The sequence below is a fragment of the Coffea arabica genome, chromosome 2c, assembly GCF_036785885.1.
Source record: "Coffea arabica cultivar ET-39 chromosome 2c, Coffea Arabica ET-39 HiFi, whole genome shotgun sequence".
In the NCBI taxonomy this organism is placed as follows: domain Eukaryota; kingdom Viridiplantae; phylum Streptophyta; class Magnoliopsida; order Gentianales; family Rubiaceae; genus Coffea; species Coffea arabica.
In genome coordinates, this window is record NC_092312.1 from 17,982,471 (window position 1) to 18,007,313 (window position 24,843).

Here is a 24,843-nt window from a genome sequence, read left to right on the forward strand (position 1 = left end):
ATTTCATTTGTGTCAAAATTAAGGAAGAAGGTTCTACAATGAAATGCACTACTCTTCCTTATTTTTCACATCACAGTTATACGGTTAGACCTAATGATTGAACCGATAACAACCTTAATCCGGTCATTTATTCCGGTCTATGAACGGTCTGGATTCCTAAAACTCATCATGATGGTTTATGATAGTTTTCTCGCGGCATTCATTTGTCCAACCCCGGAGTACACAATGTCCCAAAACCCGTTCCAATCTCTCTTCGGGGCGCTCTTAAACGTCTCCAACTGCATTCAAACTCATCTCTCCCAATTCATAAGCTTCCCCCATAACAACAACCCAACCACCAGGACAAACCACTATTCCTTCCCATTATTTTCTTTATCTTCATCTTTGCCTGGAATTTCAGAACCAAAGCAATCATACCTCAATCCTGCCAACACTCTTTTACTCCGGCCGGCTGGACAGCCACCCGAAAAGGTCCTCCATTTACAGCTGTTTATCCGCAGTAACATTTATCTGGACTGAATTTCTCTGGGATATCTCGACTTGTCATGACAGATATAACGGTGAAGCGGATGCTTTATAAACGTTTGTTAAAAGTCCTGAACCAGTCTTTTTATGGATGATCATCATTTTTTCTTTTACACTGTTTGTTTCCACTGGTATTTTGTACCTTTATCGTTGCTAATACCTAGTATTAGTGGATATTCTCAACTATGCGTGCAAAAGATGGAAAAACTTAACCAGCGTCAGCAAATTGAATAACACTGGTTCCTACTTGCTATAAAGTTCCAATCTATGCATACATGCCCTTGTGGCTATTTACTTTTGATCTGGCCCCGAATTTGCATTTCCCGTCATGTCAAGTTTGTTGTTTGACGTAGTTTGTCTTTCTCAGGATAAAGCAGCTGGTCCTGTGACTAAAGAAGAGCTTGGGAGGGCCACTTGGACTCTTCTTCACACTCTTGCTGCTCAGGTCCTTCATAATCTTAGTTCGTGTGTCCCTATTCTTGTTCCCATTTTCGGAGTTGTGTTTAGCACCATCTCTCGTGTATGATTCTTCCAGTGCTTGGTCTTTATTGCTGCTATGTATTTTCCCTCTTTGAATTGTGTTTTGTTATTATGTAATTTGCTGGGTGGATAATACTTTTTGCTTGATTTTGAATGTGTTTTGCAGGCGTCCACAATTCAGTTGTTATTCCATGAACTTTATTTACACTGTCTTTATATTCCTGTTCTTGTTATCGTTGTTGATTTATGTGTAGGATGGTTTTCAGTGTTCACCTAGTTGTTTTCCTAATGAGACTTCTGCATTTTTCAGTATCCAGAAAAGCCAACTAGGCAACAAAAGAAGGATGTAAAAGAACTGGTATGACACTCTTTGACCTTGTATGACTTCTTGTTCATCACATTGGAGTTCTCGCTTCATTCACCAATTGCAAAAGTTTGTTAGTCCTTGAACATGAGAATGAAAATCTAGCTATTAAAAGGGCTTTGTAATGAATTTTGGGGACAGCTTTCTTCTTTTAAATCACTGACTTGTTAGACATTGGCTTCTGATGGCATTGGATTAGATTCTTATGTAAATCTCATTTGGGAAATACTGAATGATCTTTTAATGACATTTTTTCAAGATATTAACGAGTAACGTACTGATTTTAGTTCCCTGAAGACCAAAATGGTTGGTGCTCTTGTAAGAAGGGGGGCATCCTTCTGGTTTTGCTGTTAGTGTCCTTGTTAAACTGAGTTGTGCATTGGAAGCTTAACAGTGAACTTGCTTTCGTCCCCCCTGTCAATTTGAGATTTCCAGGGCCTAATGGTTTTATTTATCTGCATCAAAGCCTAAAAAATGTTTCACCATCTTATTTGCTCAAGCACTTGATTTGTGTCTTTGCTCTTGAATTAGTGGTTGTAAATCTGAGTTTCCTGTGATTGCACCTTATGCAACATTTAGAGAATGATTGTGTGATAGTTCATTAACACTTCATACATAATTGGTTTGCTTATAGCATCTGATGGATATGCACATGCAATGCAGATGGCAATATTGTCCCGTATGTACCCTTGTAAGGAATGTGCGGATCACTTCAAAGAAGTTTTGAGGTGGAGTGCTTCTTTCCCCCTTATTATTGGGTCCTTTTCTTTCTTACGCTGGAATAGATTGGCCATTTTTTTTAATCATCTTTCCGACGTGGACATCGAGGAATCTCTTCTATAGCTGAATGCATAGAGGGATAAAGGGTCCTCTTATTGGTGACTGCGTGCTATTCCTATCGAGCTAGTGGATTAACATCCCTGGCTAATTTTCCAATTCTGAATACCAAAAGGCGTGCTTCGAACTACGGGTCATTCACTTTTTTGTTTATTTACCCATCAAATGACCCGTATGACAATTAGGCTTAGTTCTCATGTTAAGTTCATAAGAGAGATATGGAGCAACTTCATGTGTGGGTTTTAGGATTTCGGTTTTTCAGCTTATATAAGTTACGGGGGATTCATTCTGGTAATTACCCCTCAACAAGGTTTCCTATATTTATCATTGCCCAACTCGTAGAATCTACAAGCTTTCTTTCACTGATACCATCTGAAAGTACTTGACCTTTTCTCCTCTTGGATTTTGGCAGAGTAAATCCTGTACAGGCTGGAAACCAGCACGAGTTCTCCCAATGGTTATGTCATGTACACAACGTTGTGAACAGAAGGTACTTGTTAGTTTACAGTTTAGGCGCTCCTGAGTTTTATCCCTAAGGTTGTCAGGGGCTCGTTTGTTAGATGCTAAATGTTTCTTTGCTTGCGTGAAGAAGGTTGGTTGGAAACTTCCCCAAATTAGATCACCTCATTTACCCAGTCTTTTCAAAAATTAACACGGTCATTTTTCTGATAAGTAAATTTTATATACGAGACCAGTATATACATACACTTCAAATTCAAAATTTACACATGTGATATGTATCTAATGATGATAGTATATACACTAGCAGTGTATATAAGATTAATTCTTTTTGTGATTATGCTTTGGATTACCTCATTTACATGTTATGCATCAGTGGAACTAGGATTGTTGTTACTCGAAATTTCAGATGGCCTGAAATTGTAACCTTGTAGTTAAGAGTTGATTTGTGCTTTTCTGCTTTCAACAGCCTGGGTAAGCTGGTATTTCCCTGTGAACGAGTAGATGCGCGGTGGGGTAAGCTTGACTGTGAGCAGCGAGCCTGCGATCTGCAAGGGGACGAGAATCCTTGGGAATGAATCATCTTCTTGAAGTGATGATACCAATCTCTTATCCGATGAAGACATCAATCAACCGGGAAATCTCGCCAGTGTTATACTTGACTTCGATATTAAACTGTATCAAATTATCATATAGAGGAGAATCGAGAGCGGAGAAGCCGCTCCCATTTCATATAAATGCATTTAACCAGGGAATTATACAATTCTTTGAAACGGAACAGATGTAGAACCGACAAGCTTTCAGTAAAATCTACCCCAAACAAAAAAAAAAAGGTCTGCAACTTGAACTGCAATGGTTAAGACTGCCCCCCAGAAGACGAACCCTCTGCCTTGTGGTCAGCTAGGTGCAAATCCACGAGCGCCCGGAAGGGCGGAGCTTCACCAAATTTGAGAATGTATGCAGTTTCATAAACTGGTCGCAGCGGCAAGATTACTTGAGCATCCAAATATGCGTCGCAGGAGAAACACCAGACTGATAGATCGCTGTACGAATTCCCAAATTTTTTTTTTTTTGGTTTACCCCCAAAAAAAAGAAAAATTTTCTGGTCATCCATCCAATTTATACGACAGCCGTTTGAAATTTCATTTTATCCAATAAGAGGTAGTAAATTATACCTGTAGCTAAGTGCCAAACAATGATTATTTTGTTGACGATAATGCTCAAGCATGTGTTTATTAACAAAACGGCTACAGAGCACATCTTCGCAGCTTAAGCAGAGCCAGTTCTCTTGAGGGTGTTCGCACCTTCATAATTGATATAACACCAGATTTTTAGCATTGTTAAATAAATTTTATAAATTATGTATTTACAAAATTAATCAAAAACAAACGAAAAAACAAATGGTGGTGGTTGTTTCGGTGAAAACGCACCTGTAGCAAGGAGTATCTGGGGGTGGAATATGTGTGAGGTCGGAGGATAAGGTATCAAGGTGATCGCAGTGGGTCAGGGCCTCCACCCAACCGGATCCGGACCCGTATAGGAGAAGTTCGTCATCGTCTTCTTCTACGATGTGAGAAGACGATGCAGCCTCCTTGCTGCTGCTCATTGATGATTGTTTGTTCTACGAAATTGACGGTCAGATTGCTGCTTGCTGCTGGAGAATCTGGCTTGGGAGTTCTGTAATCGGGTTTGGGCTTGGGCTTGTATTAGCGTTCTTCGTTGTCTACTTCGCCTGGCAGCGTTGCCAAAGTGAGCAAACACCGCTGTTAGGGACTGCAACACCAATTGGCTCTATATGAAATTGTACTTTATGAATTATTTTTAAAAACAAAAAAGTCTAAAAATTTTGCTGACCCAATTTGCTTTTTTTTTTTTTTTTTTTTTTCAAAAGAATTTCTCCATAAAACCTTTCCAACATGTGAAATGAGAAGAAGACAATTGGCTCTATAAAAGCTTGGGAGATTCTATCATACTCTTTAAGTTTAATTTGTCACTAAATGATGCAATAATTTTAAATTTAAATCACTAACAAGTAATTTGGGAGCGCAGGATGAAAAAAAGAAGAGAATGAGATATCTCAACAGCTAGTTTGGGACTAGATGATGGAAAAGAAAAATAGAGAAATCTTATCTTAAGTTATGAAATTTTTTTTTTTAAAAGAAAGAGAGTATATTTTAATGTTGTTTGGGAGTTTAGAAAAGAAATAAAAGAATTTTGGATATGTATATCAATAAAACTATGTTCAAATAACAATTAAACAAGTGACATTTTGAAATTGTGGTTCTTAAAAAAAAAAAATTCCAAACGGGTGCGTGGTGCATCGATCTGATCCGGTGGTGGTTCTGTCTCCATCGATCCCCATAGGCCCAGTTGGGTGTCTTCCATAGTTAGATTAGAATAGAGTAGGAGTAGAAGTAGGGTTGACGATTGACAAAAAAAAAAAACAAGTGACATTTTGAAAATTTTTACAAAGCCTTCTTCGGGACTTGTTTGGAATATTTTTTTTTGTTTTCATGAATATTCTCTCTACATCTTTTTTAATTATTTTTTTTCCTTCACATACATTATATCCTTAAAAAGTGCTCAAGTAATTTTTCTCCAAAAACTCTCCAAAAAATGCAATCCAAACATACTGCTGCCTATGTTTGGGGCGGAATTTTTTTTTCCCAATGTAGTTGGGAAATAGATTTCTAACCCCAAAACTCCCGCACACACAAACAGGTACTTTCCGTCACTTTTTTTGTTTTCTCACCAAATATCAGCTACCAAGTGCACAGTAAGAAATTAAGGTAGTACTGTAGTTTCCCAGTGCAATCATAATTTTTTTTTTAAATTAAGGGTGATTTCGATAAAACTGAATTTTGAAAACTTAAATTTAAAATTTAAAGTCTAAATTTATTAAATTATTAAATTATTAAGTACTAAATTTGACACATTTGAATGTGTATCATATTAAACGATAAATTATTTACTTATCACTTAATTTTGATAACAAATTTTGTTTAATAAATACAATGTTACTTAATTAATTCAGATACTTATACTATGTTTGGATTGCTTGTTTCCATCGGAAAATATTGTCATTTTTCGTGATTACATTTCCCTATCACCTTTTTTCCTTACATATATCAAATCGCTACAGTAATTTTTACATGAAAAATGATAGAAAATGCAATTCAAACACAACCTTATATTTTTTTATTATCAGCCTTTGAACGTATTATGATTTAAATATATTAAATTTAAATATTAAATTATATTATCGGATGTATGCTCGTAAAAGCAACTGAGAAAAGATAACAAAAAAGAAAAGTGAAACTAAATCGACGGGGCAAAATAGTCAAATGACTTAAGTATGTTCCCCACCGTGCCCCTTGCCTGTCACTGACCGAACTAGGGTTTTGGGCCATCCATTCCACACTATAAATACTCTCTTACAACCCTGTTAAACCTCCTCCGCCTTCAGTAATTAGGGTTGGCCTTCGCAGAAATTAGCAGCCGCTCAAAGCTTGACAGAGAGGAAGACGATATCGAGATGGGACACTCCAACATCTGGAATTCTCACCCTAAGAACTACGGCCCTGGCTCTCGCGCCTGGTAACTACTACGATATCTCTATCACTCCATTTCATTTTTTTTTTCAAACCAAGATAATTATTTATGTTTAGGATCTGCTACGTGCCCTGCTTCTTAGCTTTCATGTCTGGTTCAGTTTGGTGCTAAATATAGTGGGAATTACTGGAGATGGAGAACTTTTATTGCTTTTTGAAAGTATTTGGTTGTTGTTTTTCCGTGATTTGTTTCTAGCTGATATTAGGGAGCGAAAGAACTATTAGTATGCTTTTGTATGCTACGAGTTAATCTTGATATAAAGTTGGGGAATTAGGAATTTAGGATATGCTCGAAACGATAATAATTTATGCATTTGGGTTGACTTGGATTTCAAATCCACAGTACAAACCATCCTGTATCGTTTGGACAGCGCATTTCCAATTCACTCATTTAGTACGATATTTCAGATCCCTCTGTTCTTTCCCGTTTCCCTCCTTCCAATTTCACCCCCAAGTTTGTATTACACCAAAAATATCTCGAAATTTGTAGCTTAGAACGACAGCATGATTGTTTATGAACACCAGTTTGAGCTTCAAGATTTGGCAACTAATAGAATTTGTACCATTTTTGTAGCAACCATTTGTTTGTCTCTCCTCTTAAAGACTAGGTTGAAGTCAGCACTATTGCTCTGATTTGGAACTGGTCTTGTGATCCGAGTCCTGTAACTCGTGTTCTTCGTAATATGCCTATGAAGTGTTTATTTATTTGTGTGAGCAACTAGTTATTTTGTATTTCAAGTCCTTCTCTACAATAAAATTTTTTACCAAACAATTTGTTTGGATTAACCTGGATTTCAAATACTCAAAATCCTGCATGAAATCTAATTCCATGAAACTAGACTGATTTTTGTGGGAGTTTTTGTACATTTGATCGTTTTTAGTCCCATATATTGTGGTTTGTCAACCAGTATAATCTGATGTTTGTATCAGTGATGTTGGAGTCCTTGATTGGATTTCAAGAAATTGTAGGTTTATGGTGTACTGCCTTTTATACTGGATCATATGGTATATAATCCTGTTTTCAAGTCAGATTGGTCCTTATGATGGGTCAATGTGATTTTCGTGCTAAACAAGTCTTTTGTCGTTGATGGCTCAAGTGAAATTTGGGAGTTTAGTAAGCTGTTGTAAGCAGTATTTTGTAGTGATAATGGTATTATTCGCTATGGCGTTTTAAGAATTGTACCTGACCACATGGATATTTTCTCCTCCTGGTTGTTTTGACAGCCGTGTGTGTGGAAACTCCCATGGTATTATCAGAAAGTATGGCCTGATGTGCTGCAGACAATGCTTCCGCAGCAATGCTAAGGAGATTGGATTCATTAAGGTAATGGATTTGAAGTTTTAAGAAAGGAATGATCATACTGTTACCTTTTTTTTTTTAAAACTAATAGAGCTACTATGATGTGGTGGTGGTTTTTTCTCTGTCATGTCAATATTCATATTCATGTTAGGACCTGATTTTGTATTTAAATTTTCTTGTGCCTGTTGTTCTAGATAGAGTATATGCCAGTTTAAGAATTTTGTTAGTTGGTTGTTGGCACTCTATGATACTGAGTTATAGGTCTTGTTTTACCATTTTTGTGTTTCTTGAATAAATTACTAAATCATTCTGAATTTTCTTGCATTTGTCCTTGCAGTATCGTTGAAGGAAAAGGTCGTTGCCTCCTTGCCAGTGGATTTTGTTAAGCAAGCTGCCATTAGAGATAAATGGATCCCAAGTTGTTATTTGCTTTGTATTTTGAACAATTTTGGCTGTTCTAATTTGTCATTGAACTTGAATTGGTATGTGAATCAGCAAATTCTACTATATGCTGTTGTTTAATATACGGTATCGCATAAGAAATTGATGAATTGCGGGCAATGTTATTAATTAATTGGTTAATTCTCTTGAACTAAATATTCTGGATCGTATATGTTTTATGTCAATGGCATGATAAATTGGTTAAATTGGTTGTCGTTCACTGTGAGCAAATATAGATTTGTATTGGAACGGATTGCCTTACCCATTAGCCTAGAAGGAAATTTGCGTGGATGTCTGGAAAATCTGCACCGTTCAGGCGGATGGGGGGACGTCAGATGAAAGGATGAGACGTATATGAGAAGCTCTGGAGACTGGTACTAAAATACGAGCAGGCCTAGCTTAGTAGGTAAAGGATTGAGGAGTTCAAATGTACGATCAGGCCCAGCTTCGTAGATAAAGGATTGAGGAGTCCAAATTTGTCAGAAGCTTGCTGTCGTTGGGTCTTAAAACCAAGGAAATTGGAGAGGAGGCCAGTTTCCAAATTTATTGGGCTTCCGTGGCAACAGACGTCTGATTTAGACTACAGACCAAGAATTTGCACCGGACCAACAACAAACCCCAACCCCCCATCCCCCTCCAATCCCACCCTTATTATAAAAGGGCTCTCCCAAAGCCAATAAATGAAGGAGAGAAAAGCAAGCAAGCAAGTAGATGCAACGCGTTAGTGTTTGGTTGAAAATGCATATGATGAAATCAATAGACACGAGAAGGAGAATCCTAAATCTGTACTCAGCGGAATTTGAAATATTTTCTTAATACTTTGTTAGGGGTACTAAGTGATAGTATTAAGAAAAGAATAACCTCCACGGAAAGTTGTAGTAATAGATGCAATTGCATGGGGCATACAGTAAGCGCGTAATGGTAATGCCCCGTTCAAAGGCATCATATGATGTGAATGCTCAGATACTTAAATTGTGAATATCATTTAGTCAAAAGCTTGTTGTATACTATCATTTAGTTAAAAGAATGACGTAAACTTTAGAACAAGAAAAAGCAGTACTGGCTTTTATCATCCTTAAATCAAACGAATAAGAAATACATTGGGAAAGGAAAGTTATGGGCCGGCGGTCTCGATTATTTTTATTTCCTGAACTGATCACTTAACGAGTGGGCTAACTAATATATGTTTTCCACAGAAAGTATGCTGAGTGGTTGGGGTTTCGCCTACACTAATTGTAACATTTGATTCTACCTTAAGTATCACATGGCTTTACTTCATATGATTCGACCGACTTTAAAATGAAACTCCGGCACAGGGGGGGCCGGCGCCTTTTATTTTAAGCTATAGTTAGTTAGGACTTAGGGCTCAAGATTTCGGCTTTTAAATGTGACTAATGAAAATTTTGTCTATTGCGCAAGTCAGCTTCTTCTTCTTCCTTTTTTTTCAAAATTTTTCATTTACATTATATCTTCTTGCATACCATCCACTCATCCTTCTATTATTGATTAGTAATTAATTTGTGGTTTATCAATCGTTTTCTGAATCACCGGTAATCAGTTTGTCACCGTTGACGTTCGCCAGGGGGGGTCCCCAGTGAAACACCAACCCCGCCCCGGCCCCCCACCCCAAAACCAAAAGGGGCCAAAACGACCACGCCAACCAAAGTCTTGTAGTCCTTTTATCCGCAATTGCACGGTACTTCTAAGCACCACCACTTCCCTTCAATAGTTTATTAAGCTCAGACACACGGAATCCCAAGTTTGTGAAAAACATATGTACTTTTGCTGATTTGTTTTGTCCAAGCAAAATGACAAAATCTCTCTCTCAAGAACTTTGATGTTAGAGCTGTAAGTAAATTGAAGACGTGAATATCCATCCAGTTAACTAATCTATGAAATCAACATTCACCTAGATAGCCAAAACATCACCCAAAACAAAAAAAAAAAAAAAAATCATCTTAAACGTAAGTTAATTTCGTCGTTGGTTATTCGAAAATTTCATTTCACGCAGGTAATTTACTGAAGTACATCGTGATTAACAGATGGAAGAGTGGAATGATATGGCGCTTTGTCAAACATGATGGATGGAAATCACCAAACCATATATGACACACGGAAACGAATAATGGTCATTATTGAAATAGGCTTCGGCTGCCGAGGCTTATTCTGTAATGGACATTTTTACAGCACCAAGAAGAAGAGAATAATTCATATACGATGAAGAAGCGGAAGGAAGGAAACAACAGTAGTGTCAATAATGCAGTAACTGCACACGTGCACTGCCATGTCTAAAACTGGACTACTGATGCAGACGCAGTGTTAGATTGGATGTGTTTTGGGTTCATGCTTCCAAGCGTATGCATCTGCCCCCTCACTGTCACAGGACGGGACGAAACGAAACGAAACGAAACTGAGAGAGCAGAGTGGGTGCAGACATATTATGCATTCTTCTGCTGTCTACCATCCACACAAAAATCTTGGTAACTGACTTTTTTACTACTACAAATTACACCCCTCTTATGGATCATTTAGGAGCACATTTTGTGGGATTCTAGCAACAATAATTTGTTTGGATTGGCTATTATTTGCGGGATTTTAGTAATTATTCCAAATAATATTTCGCTTGCATCACATAAACACATTTCTCAACTCACCTTTAAATCTCACATACATCACATCATAAAAAGTACTACAGTAATTATTCCAAATAATACCCTATCCAAACAATTCGGACGGGCTGAGAGATGGGAATTAAGAAGAGGGGAGAGTAACGAGGGATTTGAATTCACAGGCTCTAATTCCTAAGGAATCAACCTTAATTATTAGATCAAAACTTCGTCCGCTTATCATAACCATCATTTAAATAATACTTAATCCAAACACGCTTTTTGAACAAAACTTTTTCAAATTATCTCATATCCAAACAAATTCGTTTAACCTAGCTGGAAAAGGGAAAAACAAAACCCAAAAAACAAAAAAGAAAATAAAAAGGTTCGTTTGTTTGTTTGGTTTGCTAGATAATCGAATTCTTTTTCTTGGTTTTCTTTCTTAATAGGAACTGCGTTGAATTTCAAACTCGGAGCGCTTGTTAAATACTTCCACCCAAAAAAAAAAACTGCTACTAGTTGAGTTGATCTAGAACAAATAATGCACCGCATATAACTTAAAAGATACTACGTGCAACTATGAAAATACGACCATATCTGTCTAAAATTTTGTGAATAACTACGACTGTAGATGCGCAAGTTGTTGCAACTTCCTCTGGTTTTTGGTCGTCTTCCTTCTCTGCATTGAATAACATTACAAAGGGAAGGTCACGGGTCACCATAACTGGTAACGCCCCCCGTTCGGGAAATTAATACCAAGAAGGAAGAACATGGCCATTTGAGCACACTGCTCTGACAGGGATACATCTGTTTACGACCGGCTACATGCTACTGTCTGCATTGTCCACGTACAATTGGTCGCCTGCTGCTAATAATAGTTCGATCAATTCCATCGTTGAGCTTAACATTTATGGAATGGGAAATTATTTACTGGTGCTTACAAGAAATGAAGAAAGCCGGTACTGATATCATCAGCTGGGCTCTGGCTAAGTTGCTGAATTGACCTTTAATTTCCTCGGAATATCACCTACAACTAAGAATTGGAGTGCTAGGAGGAAGGCGGATGACACAAAACGAAGGTAACAAAAGATGCCGAAGAAGAGGAGCAAGGAAAGGATAAACATGCGTCAAAAGCAAGGGAAACGAAGCTCAGATCATGGACGGAGAAAGATACATTGAATGAGACGGTGCATCCTATACACGAAAGCAGCCGAAAATAAGCAACAATGCAAATTGCTTATATCATAGCTTTGCGTTTTTTCTTTTTTGGGATAGATTAGATGGCTAGGCAATCTCGTGCAAAATCTTGCAAATTTTACGGGAACAATTGCAGAAACCTCTCCTAGGGTTTTTAACAATCTCACACGGCCCTCAAATTTTGAAAAATTTCATTTGACTCCTCTACTTTAAACTGTTTATAACTTTTAAAGTATAATGTTAAAAAACTCATTTTGGGAAAGAGAATATAATTGCATTCCAAATATGCTCTTCTCTTGTCATTTCTTAATTATCACAATACACTAAATTTATCTCTTAGTTTTTAGTAATTGATTGATATAGTTCTTTAATGAAAATCTAAAAGTTGATAATAAGATTGAAAAAATTTTCAGTAGTTTTGTGCCATTGGTTTCAACAAGAAATGCTAAATTACTTAAACTTAAGAATTATTTACAATGCTTTTCAAAAATAACTTGCAATGATTCATAATCATGTGAATTTTCGATTATCGCACCATTTTAAAAACAATACAAACAAGTGTATATACAGTTTTTAACACGTTGTATCTTTTTTACTTTTCAAACCATCGATTCAAAAAAAAATTCAAAAATATGTAAAAAGATTTATAAAACTTATTAAATTAACTCAAAACACTTTACAGTAAAAGAAGATATTATCCTTGTAACTTGCAAAGATTTTAAATAAACCTTCAAATATTAACTTTTGATATTTAAAAAACATTCTATATTTGGTTCAGTTAGCTAGAATAAACCTTCACATGTTTTTGATAAAAAACATTCACTCTCCCAAAATAAATTTTTTAATGATATATTTTAAAATGGGTTGTAAAATGATGCAAAACACCTAAAGTAAGCAAGGGAGGCAAGTGAGATTTTCTAAATAAAATTGAGAGTGCCAAGTGAAACTGTCAGGTACTTTGGGGGAGGTCTCTGAAATTATCCCAAATTTACGAGGCAAGGCTTGTCCTTGATAGCTCAACTCAATAAATGCTGCTCGTTCACAACTCGGCTGTACAAAGTAGTACTGCTAGTAACTGTTCGCGTCTTTTGTGCAAGTATTTCCTGAGAGACGGTGGCGGACGAGCAAGCATCTACCTTTTCATTTTAGCAGAAGGTATACGCTGAATCTACTTTTCTTCATCAGTGTGCCACTGAAGAAGTAAAAGGGAATTCTGACAACGACATCCGAGCCTCAAATATAGGCCCCTTGAACGTAAAGATTTTGACACTGAACTCCAAGGTTTTGCCAGGTTCGTACACTTCGACTATAAAGATTTGGTTAATCATCAAATTAATTACCATTGCGAAGCTTTGTAATTCTAAGGCATTTTATGAAGACCGCATGCGTGATGTGATTAATTTCTAAAACTCGGTGATCCTGGAACTTCTTGTGGTCGGTCACTAATCTAATCTTTGGGATTGAAGGAGCTGTAAAAGTAAGTCAAGTCGCTGAAGCTAAGATTCTTTCCTCTTATCATACTTTCCAATTGATCATTTTCTTCCGTGTTTAGCAGATCAAGATTCCACTTTTTGTTAAACTAACACAGGAAATTAGGCTGTCCTTGCTAGAAGTTCGAGGTTGCCCCACCCTTTCTTTGTAGCTACTAGCTATAGATGATGAGGAGGAGGAAGAAATGGCCCTAACTAGCAGTAGAAGATTCTTCAAGGCCTGCACCTGCAGGCCCCTTTAGACCCCTAAAGAAATTCACAATGCTGAATTTTGTACTCACAGTACTAAAAACTACTACTATCCTAGTACTAATCAACACTTCTTGAGCCTCCCCTACCCTACTGTTTCTCACCAATGCATGGCTCGTCTCAAGCCAACTATCTATGCGGTCAAGTAACAGTTGGTCATATTAAACCATTGCATAATAGAGCTCTTTTCAATAGTAGTCTCTGGTTCAGAAAGTGGATTTATTGCAGTGAACCCTGTTTTTTTTAAAAAAAAAAAAAAGAAAGAAAATAAAAAAGGATAGCAACACAGATGAGATGAGAACTTGATTGGCATTTTCTATATATCAACAAAGAAGGGTTGGCAAAGTTTGCTCTTCTTCCCTTGCACAAAACCAATTTCTAGGTATTCTTTGCATCAAATCCTAGAGGGTGCTATGGTCATTCCATATTGTCATTTTTTTTAAAAAAAAATTTAAAACAACAATTCTTCTTTCTTTTTCAATTTCACGAACCAAGAAAAATGTTGCAAAATAGAATGTGCTTCGATGTCAACTTCCCTTCATTTGACGCGTAAGGATTTGGCTTGTATTTAGTTGAGTATTCCCTATCTGCACCTACAAAAGCACACACCCCAAAAATTTATATATATATATATAATAAAAAAAAAAAAGAAGCAGTCATGCGTACCCTATCTTAGACAATAAAATAGAAATTCATTCGTCATTAGAAAAATCCACTGTTGAAGAATAAGCATAATTTGCCTTGGGTTAGCGTAACGTCTCTCCAAAGGCTCACAAAACCCAAAACCGCCACGAAATAGCCCACCCCACCCACAACCCAGCCCTCCTCACTCCTCCTTACCATTGTAGTACCAAGTTTCCATGCCCCCAAATCTCACCTTTCACCAACTCTCCTTCTACCCCTCTCTCTCTCTCTCTTCTCCGAGAAACGTCACTGTGTTTGCTGGAAAAATTACCTCTTTTTTTTCATTTTCCATAGCTTTCTTGGTCTAGATTAGCAAAAGAACCTGCATTGTATCAGCTCATCTCTGCAGAAATCTTGAGAAAATGTGGAATCTTGCAAAAACCCATTGCGGGATTTTGAGTTATGCTGGGATTTCGTGATCTTCTTACAGGGTTTTTGTGCTATGGAGAAGCAAAATAGGCTTGTCGATAAGTCACATTTTGGTGTGAAAAGACAATGTGAAGGGTGAAAGTTTGAGTATCTGGTGTCTGAACTGTGTGTATATGTTTGTGTGTGATGATGGTGGCTGCTGTTTCTGGTGGAGGAGGAGCAGCTTCAACAACTGGCCCACAAAACCCCAAAACAATTTCTCGAGATGAGACTCAAACTCACCAAAGAAGACCTCCACTGCTGCCTTCTGAGAAGGATAATAATGGTATTGACAACCCAAAAAGGCCTAAATCAAGAGTTGTTTCTTCAAGGTACATGTCCTCTTCTCCTTCCACTTCTACTTCCAATTCTTCCTCTGCATCTTCGTCATCAGTTTCCTCTAGAAGATTCCCATCCCCTTTAGTTTCAAGGAATTCGACTGCCGCGTGGAATTCTCCTGCTTTGGTGCCAAAAAGGTCAGTTTCTGTCGACCGGAGGCGGCCGGTGACAGCAGCTAGGCCTTTAACACCCGATCTTGATGCCAAACAAGGCAATGCAGGTGCTGGTGAACCTTCAGCTGCTACAAAGCTGCTGGTCACTGCTACTAGGAGTTTATCAGTTTCTTTTCAGGGGGAAGCCTTTTCGCTTCCAATTAGTAAGACTAAAGCTGCCCCGCCTTCACCTAATTTGAGTAGTGTGAGGAAGAATACACCAGAAAGGAGGAGAAGTAGTACTCCTTCAAGGGTGAAGGGTGATGGGGGTGGAGATCAAGTTGAAAATTCCAGGCCCATTGATCAGCATCGGTGGCCGGCTAGGACAAGACAGGCAAATCCCTTATCTAGAAGCTTAGATTGTAGTGGTGGGGAGCGGAGTAAGCTCATTGGATCTGGGAATGTTATTAGAGCATTGCAGCAGTCCATGATTGATGAGAGAAGGGCTTCATTTGATGGAAGGCTGAGTATTGATTTGGGCAATGCTGAGCTTTTGAAGGCAGTTCAGGATGCCCCAGATGGAAATTCAGTCAATAATGAGTCGTCTGTGCAGTCTGATCTTACTGCATCTGATACAGATAGTGTTTCTTCCGGTAGTACTTCTGGAGTGCAAGAATGTACTGGGGTTTCCCATGCTAAAGGTGTACCTCGTGGAATTGTTGTTTCAGCTCGCTTCTGGCAAGAAACTAATAGTCGGTTGAGGAGGTTGCAGGACCCTGGGTCACCTTTGGCAACTAGTCCTGGTTCAAAATTGATTGTGCCGCCAAAGTTGAAGAAGTTCCCTAGTGATGGTCCCTTATCATCACCACGAACAATGTCATCACCTATTCGGGGGCCTATAAGAGCTTCATCTCCCAGTAAGCTTATGACCTCAGTTGGATCATCTCCTTCACGAGGAATGCCTAGTCCATCTCGGGTCAGAAATGCTGTTAGTACTATTAATAGTAGTTTTATTGAGACACCTTCAGTTCTCAGTTTTGCTGTTGATGTTCGGAGGGGGAAAGTTGGGGAGAACAGAATTGTGGATGCTCACTTGTTGAGACTTCTATATAATCGACATTTGCAGTGGCGTTTTGGAAATGCTAGGACTGAAGCAACCTTGCTGGCGCAGAAACATAGTGCAGAGGTTAGTTATTCTGTTCTTTTTGGACAGTAGTTATCGTTATAGTACTAAATTTGAGTATTTCTAGATTTACTCTGCAGTTAGTGTTTGAGCTTTTAGTTGACTGTTTCAAATATTTTGACCAAGTTTGCTTTTGCCCTGGATACAATGCCCTATAAGAATGCAACAATTATGTCAATAGATTAGGTGCCGTGAAACTGTGTTTTTGGACATCCAAGTTTCAGTGGATTTAGAATAGCTTTCTAAATTTGATATCTTTTAACAATTATAGTTGCTTTTTCTAGCACTTCCTCTAGCTTTCCAATTTTATTGTCTTCTTTGGGATAGTTTTTTTTCCTTTTTTCTTTTTGGGGCTTAGTTTTTTTTTTTTTGGGTTGGAGGGGGGGAGGGGACCTTATCAGTGGTCTTTCCTAATTGTTCCTCCTCTGTTTTAGTGTCTGATTTTCATTTCATACAGATTTGAGCGTCAAGTGGCTATTCAATGACTGATGGCATAAATGCTTTACTTGTTTGTGCTCTATAGCATAGCTTAGTATTCATGTAGGTGTATGATCTTTATAATCCAAGTAACTATTTAATGACTTCATGTATGGCTTAGTATTCAAGTAACTATTGGATGATTGATGGCATAAATGCTTAACCTGTTTGTGGTGTATAGCATAGCTTAGTATTTATATAGGAGTGTGATCTTTATAATCCACTGATGGGTGGGTTTACTTTGCCTCTGTTTGGATGATTACCAATTTAGCTAAGCGGTTACATTACTTTACTGCTTTCATGCTCCAAGAGTCGTTTGTTTAGGAAACAGTTCAATACCCTCTAGAGATTCTCATATGAACGTGATGGTATGGATTGACATAACTGTGAGAATTTAAGTCAAGTTTTGCAAGTTTTAGAAAGTGAAGAACTCCTGCAAGTTTTACAATTACTTGCACCTTCCAAATATCACTTTTGGCTCCGTGCTGCTCATGGCAGTCTAGTGTTGCAAGCTCATTCTATTTTATCATCTCTTTAACTTGTTTTTGTCCTCATGGTGGGTGATCTTGTCTTACTTAATACTGCTCCCCAGTGACTTCTTTCATAACTTCATGGTTTATATGTTGCTTTTTTGTAGTGCCTGTGTTGCTCAACTAGTACAAAGAGACAAAATTCTAATATTTTTAGCTATGCTTTTGTCCTTTTTCCAGAAGAGTCTGTGGAATGCTTGGATAACAATCTCAGATCTACGTGATACAGTCACAAAGAAAAGACACAGGTTACAGTTGCTGAGGCAAAAATTGAAGTTAGCCTCCATTCTCAAGGGACAAGTAAGCTTCATTCTTTTCATCAGTTTTTGGATGAATACCCTGTTTAAATGATGGTCTGAAAATCGTTCATTTACCGTGGTAAGTGTTAGGCCTTCTTTAGACACATAAAACATTTTGTGGTTGTCCAAGAGCAATAAAAATAAAATTTCTCATATTCATCAATGCTGGAGAGGTCTGAAATATATCAATTGAAACTTTTATAGATGTTAGTTAGGTTACATACTTAACCAAATCACACCTCAGAGAGAGAGAGAGAGAGAGAGAGAGAGAGAGAGAGAGAGAGAGAGAGTCCATGACACAATTTATAACTTCATTTATAAAACTGTCATGATCACATACTACCTTTCTGGTTATTTTGTAGTTCATGGAGCTAGTTATGATTTGGTAAATAAGTAATCGGATTCTCAATTAGTAAGATAGATATGAACATGGGATTGGGGATTGTGCAAATGTTAGCATTTTTCCAAAAATATAAGTCTCTGGGATTTCCCATCCCTCTCTTTAATGTCATTTTATTTGAAGAAGGTCTATATGGTTGATATTCCTTATCTATACGTCTTCTTGTCAATTATCACTCAACACTTTATGAATGGAAAAAAAAACTTAGTCTGGGTAAGTCTAATCTCTTGAGTTATTTTAAGTGAGATTCACAGTGACATACTCCAACTTGAATGTGTTTGTGAAAAAGCTCCCTTTTGTTTGATTTGGTTATTTTCTTTAAGCTTGAATACCCAAGATTTTGTTTATGGGGTCGCAAAATTTTATCCCCTGTGAACCGTTTAATTACTCTTAGGAATTGCAAAAGTTTCAGAAGTCTTTTTCCTATCTGTATGATGCCCTGTTTACTTCCAAGCTGAGTTTTCACATATGAAAAGGGATCTGAAAGCTGATCCTTTCTATTATTATTTTTTTTTTCTGCTGAAAATCTTTAATCAGGATATCTTATATGATTGCATTTTGTATGGTTTTTATATGCTTTTGTCATGTGAACTCTAGCAATACAATATCACTGTCTGTGGTATGGGAACATGCAATCAGAGTGCAAAGCCAATATTGATGCAAGCAATATGTTATTCAATTTACTTGCTAGTTTTTAGCAAAATTTCCAAGGAAATTGAATTTGTAACTGGAAATTATTGAACCAATCAGTAAATTATTATTTGCCTTTTCAATCGAATATATTCTGAAACCACTTTTCCTCATCTTCTGTAGATAACTTGTTTAGAAGATTGGGCTTCTTTGGATAAAGATCACTCTATCTCTCTGCTAGGAGCAATTGAAGCGTTGAAGGCTAGCACTCTTCGCCTCCCTGTTGGTGGAGGGGCTATTGTATGTGCCCTGATTTACTTTATTGCTTTCAAAGTTCTGAAAATTATCAACACACCAAGAAAAAAAATGGGAAAAAATGGGCTGTCATAATTTTCATTGACTGTATAAAGCTTTAATCATAACAGGCTGATATTCAAAGCTTGAAGGAGGCAGTTGGTTCTGCAGTGGACATGATGCAGGGAATGGCATCTTCAATATGTTCTCTTCTGCCAAAGGTAATTTATCTGTCTTTTTTGGGTAAAAATTCTCAAACCTTTCGAATTGCTCTAGTTTTGTTTCTGAAATGCAGTTCGGTTGGAAAATGGTAGCTGAATTTTCTCCATCAAGGCCTCTTCTTGATCTAATATTTAGGTGATAAACTAGTGCAGCTGATCCTAAGCTTATGAGCGTCATTACTCATGTTTCAGTTTATTAAGATATTCATCTCTTTACAGTTTGCAATATAAGTTGTTCCCAGTTAAACCAGCAAACATACTTTTTATTTGTTTCTGTGTTGTACCACATGGAACATTCATTTACAGATTGATGTGGTCTTGAAAGGACAAATTAATTTCTTTATGTGGATGATACATGGCTGTAAGAAAAGTACGGAAACAGTAGTAGTTCATGGATAATTATTCTCAATCTTCACTTCCAATATCCTTCTACTTCTCTTCACCTCCCATCCTTGTGGCTGATAATGAGATAACAAATTAGTCCTTATGTTGAAGAGAAGAGGAACATGCATGTCCTAGTGATGTAAATTGAAATTTGAAGCTATCTAATTGCAGCCAGTGACTTCTCAAAAACCACGAGTCTTGCAGATTTGATTCCAAGGATATTCTGTTAACCAAAGAAAGAAAGCGTTCTTACAAGCTTTGTCACAAGGTTTAACATATTTGGTATCAGCCTTTGCAGATTCTAGATATCATTTTAACTGTAACAGATCCCGGCAATAATTCATTATTCATCATTGAGATATAAAATACAATAATGGCAGTACAGTTGTGATGAGCAGAACAAACATACACCAGGAAGCAGTCATGTGTCAAACTTTTGGTATATCTGGCATATCAAGGTTAGCCTGAAGAAAGGAGTAAACCTGCATCTACATATACAATGCTTCTCGGTTCTGTTGTTCTTTTATTTTTTAATTAATGTACGGATGGTTGTTTGAGTTTCAAAATCCTGGTTATGTTGAGAAAAATCAGCATGGAGATTATGTACTTGGAACATGCGGCTGAAAGATGATATAATACATGTAAAAACATGTCTAACCAAGTTGATCCTTTTTTTCAGGTAGATGAAGTGAATTCTCTAGTGATTGAACTTGCAAAAGTGACTGCAAAAGAGCGAGCTTTACTCGAACAATGCAAAGATTTCTTGGCTGTGCTAGCAGCCATGCAGGTAAATACCAGCCATCTCTTTTTATTTTCCATTCAGGCAATTTATCTGATTCATCCGCTGATTGTACTTGTTCAAACATATTTGACAGGTGAAAGATTGTAGTTTGAGAACACACATCTTACAACATAACCGTGTATGAACAGCTTGACATGACATTGTACAACTGATCCTTGTGACTACCGACTCTAATGCTAACATAGAAGAACTAAAACCATTCGGTCCAAAGGCGGAGATGGCTTTGGCGGCAATAGTGATGCGACAACAACTGATTAGTTTCGCTTCTCAACCGACATTTTTTGGGGAATAATTGAGGTCAATGTTCTGCAGTATTGTGCCTTAGCATCCATCCAGAGTTAGAGGAAATGTCTTAATCAGTAGTAATTAGTTGTGTACACATTTCTTTTTCTGTTTCCCCTTTCTTGAGGGGAAGAGAAAACTTTTGTGTATATATATCCATCATATTATATATTTCCTAATGAAATTCTTGTTCACCAGTGGTATCTGGCAGAGTTGTTATCACTTGTCATTTGACTCTCTGCACTTCTTGATTTTGTGGCTACGAGTTTGATGTATAATTAATTGGCAGAAAATCTGGTCGCTGTGGAAGCCATTTGTGTTGTAAAACCTGAAAACTATGAAGACTTGGGTTCCCTTCATAGTTTTCGGACTAAATCCAAGTAAATAGAAGCATAAATTTGGCAAGCAAATATACTCCCTCCGTCCCACTTTGATAGTCCCGTTTTTCTTTTTCGTCTGTCCCAAATTATAGTCCACTTTCCAATTGAAGAATGTAGTTGTATTTTAATTTTTCTAAAATACCCTTATTCAATGTAAGTTGTTGTTACTATAAATCTATCCCATTTAATGAGAATTGATTCTTTTTTTACCATAAACCTACTCCATTCAAGTTTCCATAAAGTTGTACCATATTTAATGTGAGGGTATTTTAGGAAAATAGCAATCTAAATTTACTTTTTCAATAAAGTTAACTACTTTTTCTTAAACTGTGTGAAAAAAGAAACAGGACTATGAAAGTGGGACGAAGGGAGTAATATTTTATTTGGTTAGAAGGTCGAACTTATGGGGAATGTAAAAGTTTGACGACGAGGGTAGATTCGTCCCAGCAACCCAATCCAAGGCTGCGTGGGGCACATAAACATTCCCCCGACCAACAAACTAAGCCACTGACAATGCATTTCCATTATTATGAAATGGCCTTTCTCTCCCTCGACTGAGAAAAATCCTTACCCTCGACTTAATGAATTGTACTTCCGGTTGAATAGCCAACCAAAATGGATCTTGAAGACCGTTTTTGGACCGTGACCCAAACAACCACCGCTAGTGCTAAACCGGAGGGGGAATTTTAGACCGCAACACCCAAAAGAAAGAGAATAAAAGAGGGGAATTTTGGACAGCAGTCAACTTTACTTGTTCAACGCTAAAATTCAACCGGTGTTTCTGGAAGAGCAAATTAGGCCCGTTTCAACCCCAGAAACGGAAGCCGAACATACGAAAATGGGTTTCGAACGATTTTGCTACCCCAACTCCGGGCGGAGCTGGCGTCCAAGTCATTCGGAGGGTTTTTTTGTTTAGCTTTAACCCACTAAGATATCTGCCAGATAGTCTACCGTATTTCCATCCATCTTCATTCCTCCTTTGCGTGTGGAAGTTGAACCAACCAAAAAACACAAGTTTTGGACCACTCACATTAATTAACTCAACTCCAAGATTAAACTCGGTTGCCATGGTACTTGTCTTTTATTATGTACGATCACGATGCATTTAAAGTCCTTCGCCCCGGCGTCAAGTCTGCTCGCAACGGTCAAAACTTGATTCGAGTTCGAGTTGACTTTACGATGTAATCATCAAATTAAGTACGCGAATACTAACTCGTTAACACGTCGAGCCAATTCGAATTTATATATTTTAAACAGTTTATGTCCTCTGTATTTTTATTATTTTATTAGAGTGAAATGTCAATTTTTAAAAATGTTAAAACTATTTTTTTTTAATTTTATTTAAGCTCGAGTTCGAGCTATAAAATAAGAGCTTGTCGAACTCGAACTCAAGCTTAATAAAAATTGAGTCGAACTCGACTAGTTTATCGCAAAGCTTGAGTCGTTGGAAGCCCTACTTGTTCCCACCATAGAAGCATACAAGGCAAAGTCCAAAATGAAATGACAAAATAGAGGGGCACAAGGGACAGCTTAAATTTGACCTCCACAGCATGCGGAAAACAGAAAACAAAAAACACACTCGGACACTGTGCTCCACTCCTTTTCATTGGCTTTCTTAAGACCCACATCCACCACATCCCCCCCCCCCCCCCCCCCCCAAAAAAAAAAAAAAAAAAAAAAGGGAAAAAAGTTTGCACACTCTCCAACCAAGTGCCGGAGCTTGTCCTCCACTTTGTGATGTCCAAGGAAGAAAAAGGACAAAAATTTTTTTGTAAACATGATGAAACAACGAGTATTGGTGGACGGACGTTACAAGAAATGAAAGTCAACAATCAAATGCCACCTTTGCAGTCTTCTGTTTGTCTCGATCTCTCAGGTAGCCGCAATTCAGATCCCTGCTCCTTAATAAATTGCACTTCTTAATTGTCTCTGTTTTCGGGGATTGCCTTTCACAGTTCATCTGGATGCGTCCTCTTACTCGCAATTCAAGAAGGGGTATTTGCGTAAACTGCGTCCCAGCTTTGGTCGATCGCAATTCAGATGTCTCCTTTGCAGATAGTCCCCCATAACATAAACAAGGGGCTGGACACTCTAGTCCGCAGTTCTTCGGCTTCTTTTGAATCGATAGAATTCATGAAATATTTGAAATAACCCTCAAAATTTTTCTCAGTTTGATGCTCTACTTCAAAATTTGCATCTTATCTTTTAAAGTAGTAAAACATCTCAATTTGGTCTCTCAAATTAAGAAAGTTTACTCTAAAAAAGTTTGTTTGTTGGTACTCCTTAATTGATAAAGTAATGTTAAAAATACAAATAAAAATTTCACGGTTCTGAATCTAGATAGAGCCTATTGAATAAAGGATAAATTCAAGGTTGAACTCAAATTTTAAGTTGGTGCAGAATTCGAGTGGGGAAAAATATTCCATTCATCCAATCATGCGCAAGTTGATTGCCAGAGGCATCAAATTCGTCTCGGCCTCCTGAGTGTCTCCAGCCTTCCTAGTTCTATCAGACACAAGAGCCCTTTTCGTTTCCCTTTTGTTGGTTCATGGTTTTCAAGATTAACCCGTCATTAAGAAAAGTTAGAAGGGAATGCGAATAAACCGACCCGCGTGATGGACAGCAAGTGCATTTGGATAGGAAATCATTTCAAATAGTTATTGTATGTATCACTTTTGGAATGTAATATATGTAAGATAAAAAGTTGATTAAAATGAAAAAAAAAAAGATTGATTAAAAACTAAATATGTTCGTAATGCAAGTAATTGTAATAGAAAAAAAAAAAAGGCTATTCAAACAGATTGGACCTTGTTTGATAATTCAATTAAATACTTAAATTTAATGGATTCAATATTAACATATTCAGACGTGTTTGATAATTAAAACTAGAACATTTGAATTCATTAAGTTGCTCTGAATTTTGTAGGTAAAATTTGCTCCAAAAAATGAGTAATTAGCTATTCACTTATCATTTAATGTGATATATAATCAAATGTATCAAATTTAGTACTTAACAATTCACTAATTGAATGAATTCAATTTCCATATTTCAATTTTATCAAACGTCGTACCCTTACTGTTGCTCATTTTTTCTTTTTGTATGTGCTTTAGGAACGAATTGTGAAAAGAGAACCTGTTATTCGAAATTATCTATCTCCACTAATCAATTGCTAAGCAGGAAGCGAGGCAAGATTAAAAAAAAAAAAAAAGGGGGGGGGGGGGGCAGGAATAGAATAGAGCAACGAGGCGTAGGCTGTGAAAATAGACAACGACAAATGGGGTCCATGAGGCACCCCAAAAAGCATATGCAGCGACGCACAGCAGCTGGGTTGGACTGCATCAGTGTGTGTGGACTGTGGAATCCACACCCACACACTCCCCTCTCCTCTTCAGGCCCCACTGCCCCCCAATTTAACTGGAAAGACAAGAATGAATGGATGGATGGTCGCATCCCCTCTATTGGCTTGGCTATATCCCCACTTTGAAAGCCAGAAGATAACTTGATTGAACAGGGCCCCATTTTGTTTCCCATTGCTGATCTAAGCCACCAGCAAAGCTAGCTGTCCCTCGCCACCCTTCCACCGCTAATTCACACTCAAGCTGATAAATGCAATTTGCACATCCCTGACCGGCCTCCCCTGAACCCTCTAATTAGACGGCTTACCTGCCTCTGTAAAGAACCATTCCTGGAATTTATGCTGTCTAAGCTTTGTTCAGTTAGCCAAAATCCTCCGGAAGAGGGCCATGTGCCTGCACGCACAAGCCTATGAACCAGATAAATGATGCCCCATGTCCGATCAAACCACTCTTTTGACCGGGCAACCAATCTTTTGTGTCTGATTATGGATGGATCGGGGACACGATTTAATAAGCCATCCA

General features: G+C 37.6%; 4 protein-coding genes across 8 annotated transcripts; 3 read left to right on the top strand and 1 right to left on the bottom strand.

The window, feature by feature from the left end:
- The first annotated feature begins 20 nt into the window (after nt 1-20).
- Nucleotides 21-3,428, top strand: LOC113726519 (FAD-linked sulfhydryl oxidase ERV1). Of its 3 annotated transcripts, none has more exons than XM_027250275.2 (6): nt 21-471; nt 893-1,045; nt 1,316-1,363; nt 2,033-2,097; nt 2,619-2,696; nt 3,135-3,428. In XM_027250275.2, the coding sequence occupies exons 1-6, from the start codon at nt 94-96 to the stop codon at nt 3,241-3,243; spliced, it is 831 nt and encodes a 276-aa protein (XP_027106076.2). In that variant the 5' UTR covers nt 21-93; the 3' UTR covers nt 3,244-3,428. The 3 variants fall into 3 exon arrangements, with proteins under 3 accessions (XP_027106076.2, XP_027106077.2, XP_071930949.1); XM_027250276.2 differs by having other exon boundaries at nt 32-471; nt 893-970; XM_072074848.1 differs by lacking the exon at nt 21-471 and adding an exon at nt 487-560 and having other exon boundaries at nt 893-970.
- LOC113726520 (uncharacterized) lies at nt 3,359-4,457 on the bottom strand. The gene is made up of 3 exons (XM_027250277.2): nt 4,096-4,457; nt 3,841-3,969; nt 3,359-3,708 (listed from the first exon to the last, which is right to left on the bottom strand). The coding sequence occupies exons 1-3, from the start codon at nt 4,269-4,271 to the stop codon at nt 3,522-3,524; spliced, it is 492 nt and encodes a 163-aa protein (XP_027106078.1). The 5' UTR covers nt 4,272-4,457; the 3' UTR covers nt 3,359-3,521.
- Nucleotides 4,458-6,100: 1,643 nt separating this feature from the next.
- On the top strand, nt 6,101-8,127 carry LOC113726521 (small ribosomal subunit protein uS14z/uS14y/uS14x). The gene is made up of 3 exons (XM_027250278.2): nt 6,101-6,262; nt 7,501-7,600; nt 7,914-8,127. Exons 1-3 carry the CDS (start codon nt 6,201-6,203, stop codon nt 7,920-7,922), a joined length of 171 nt encoding a protein of 56 aa, XP_027106079.1. The 5' UTR covers nt 6,101-6,200; the 3' UTR covers nt 7,923-8,127.
- Nucleotides 8,128-12,861: 4,734 nt separating this feature from the next.
- LOC113726522 (QWRF motif-containing protein 2) lies at nt 12,862-20,787 on the top strand. 3 transcript variants are annotated; one of them, XR_011839075.1, is made up of 8 exons: nt 12,862-13,111; nt 14,674-16,268; nt 17,453-17,572; nt 18,785-18,901; nt 19,027-19,116; nt 19,191-19,252; nt 20,180-20,287; nt 20,376-20,787. XR_011839075.1 is itself a non-coding variant. In XM_027250280.2 (8 exons), the coding sequence occupies exons 3-8, from the start codon at nt 14,799-14,801 to the stop codon at nt 20,424-20,426; spliced, it is 1,956 nt and encodes a 651-aa protein (XP_027106081.1). In that variant the 5' UTR covers nt 12,971-13,111; nt 13,199-13,297; nt 14,674-14,798; the 3' UTR covers nt 20,427-20,650. The 3 variants fall into 3 exon arrangements, 2 of the variants coding, with proteins under 2 accessions (XP_027106080.1, XP_027106081.1); XM_027250280.2 differs by lacking the exon at nt 19,191-19,252 and adding an exon at nt 13,199-13,297 and having other exon boundaries at nt 12,971-13,111; nt 20,376-20,650; XM_027250279.2 differs by lacking the exon at nt 19,191-19,252 and having other exon boundaries at nt 12,911-13,111.
- The last annotated feature ends 4,056 nt before the right edge of the window (nt 20,788-24,843 follow it).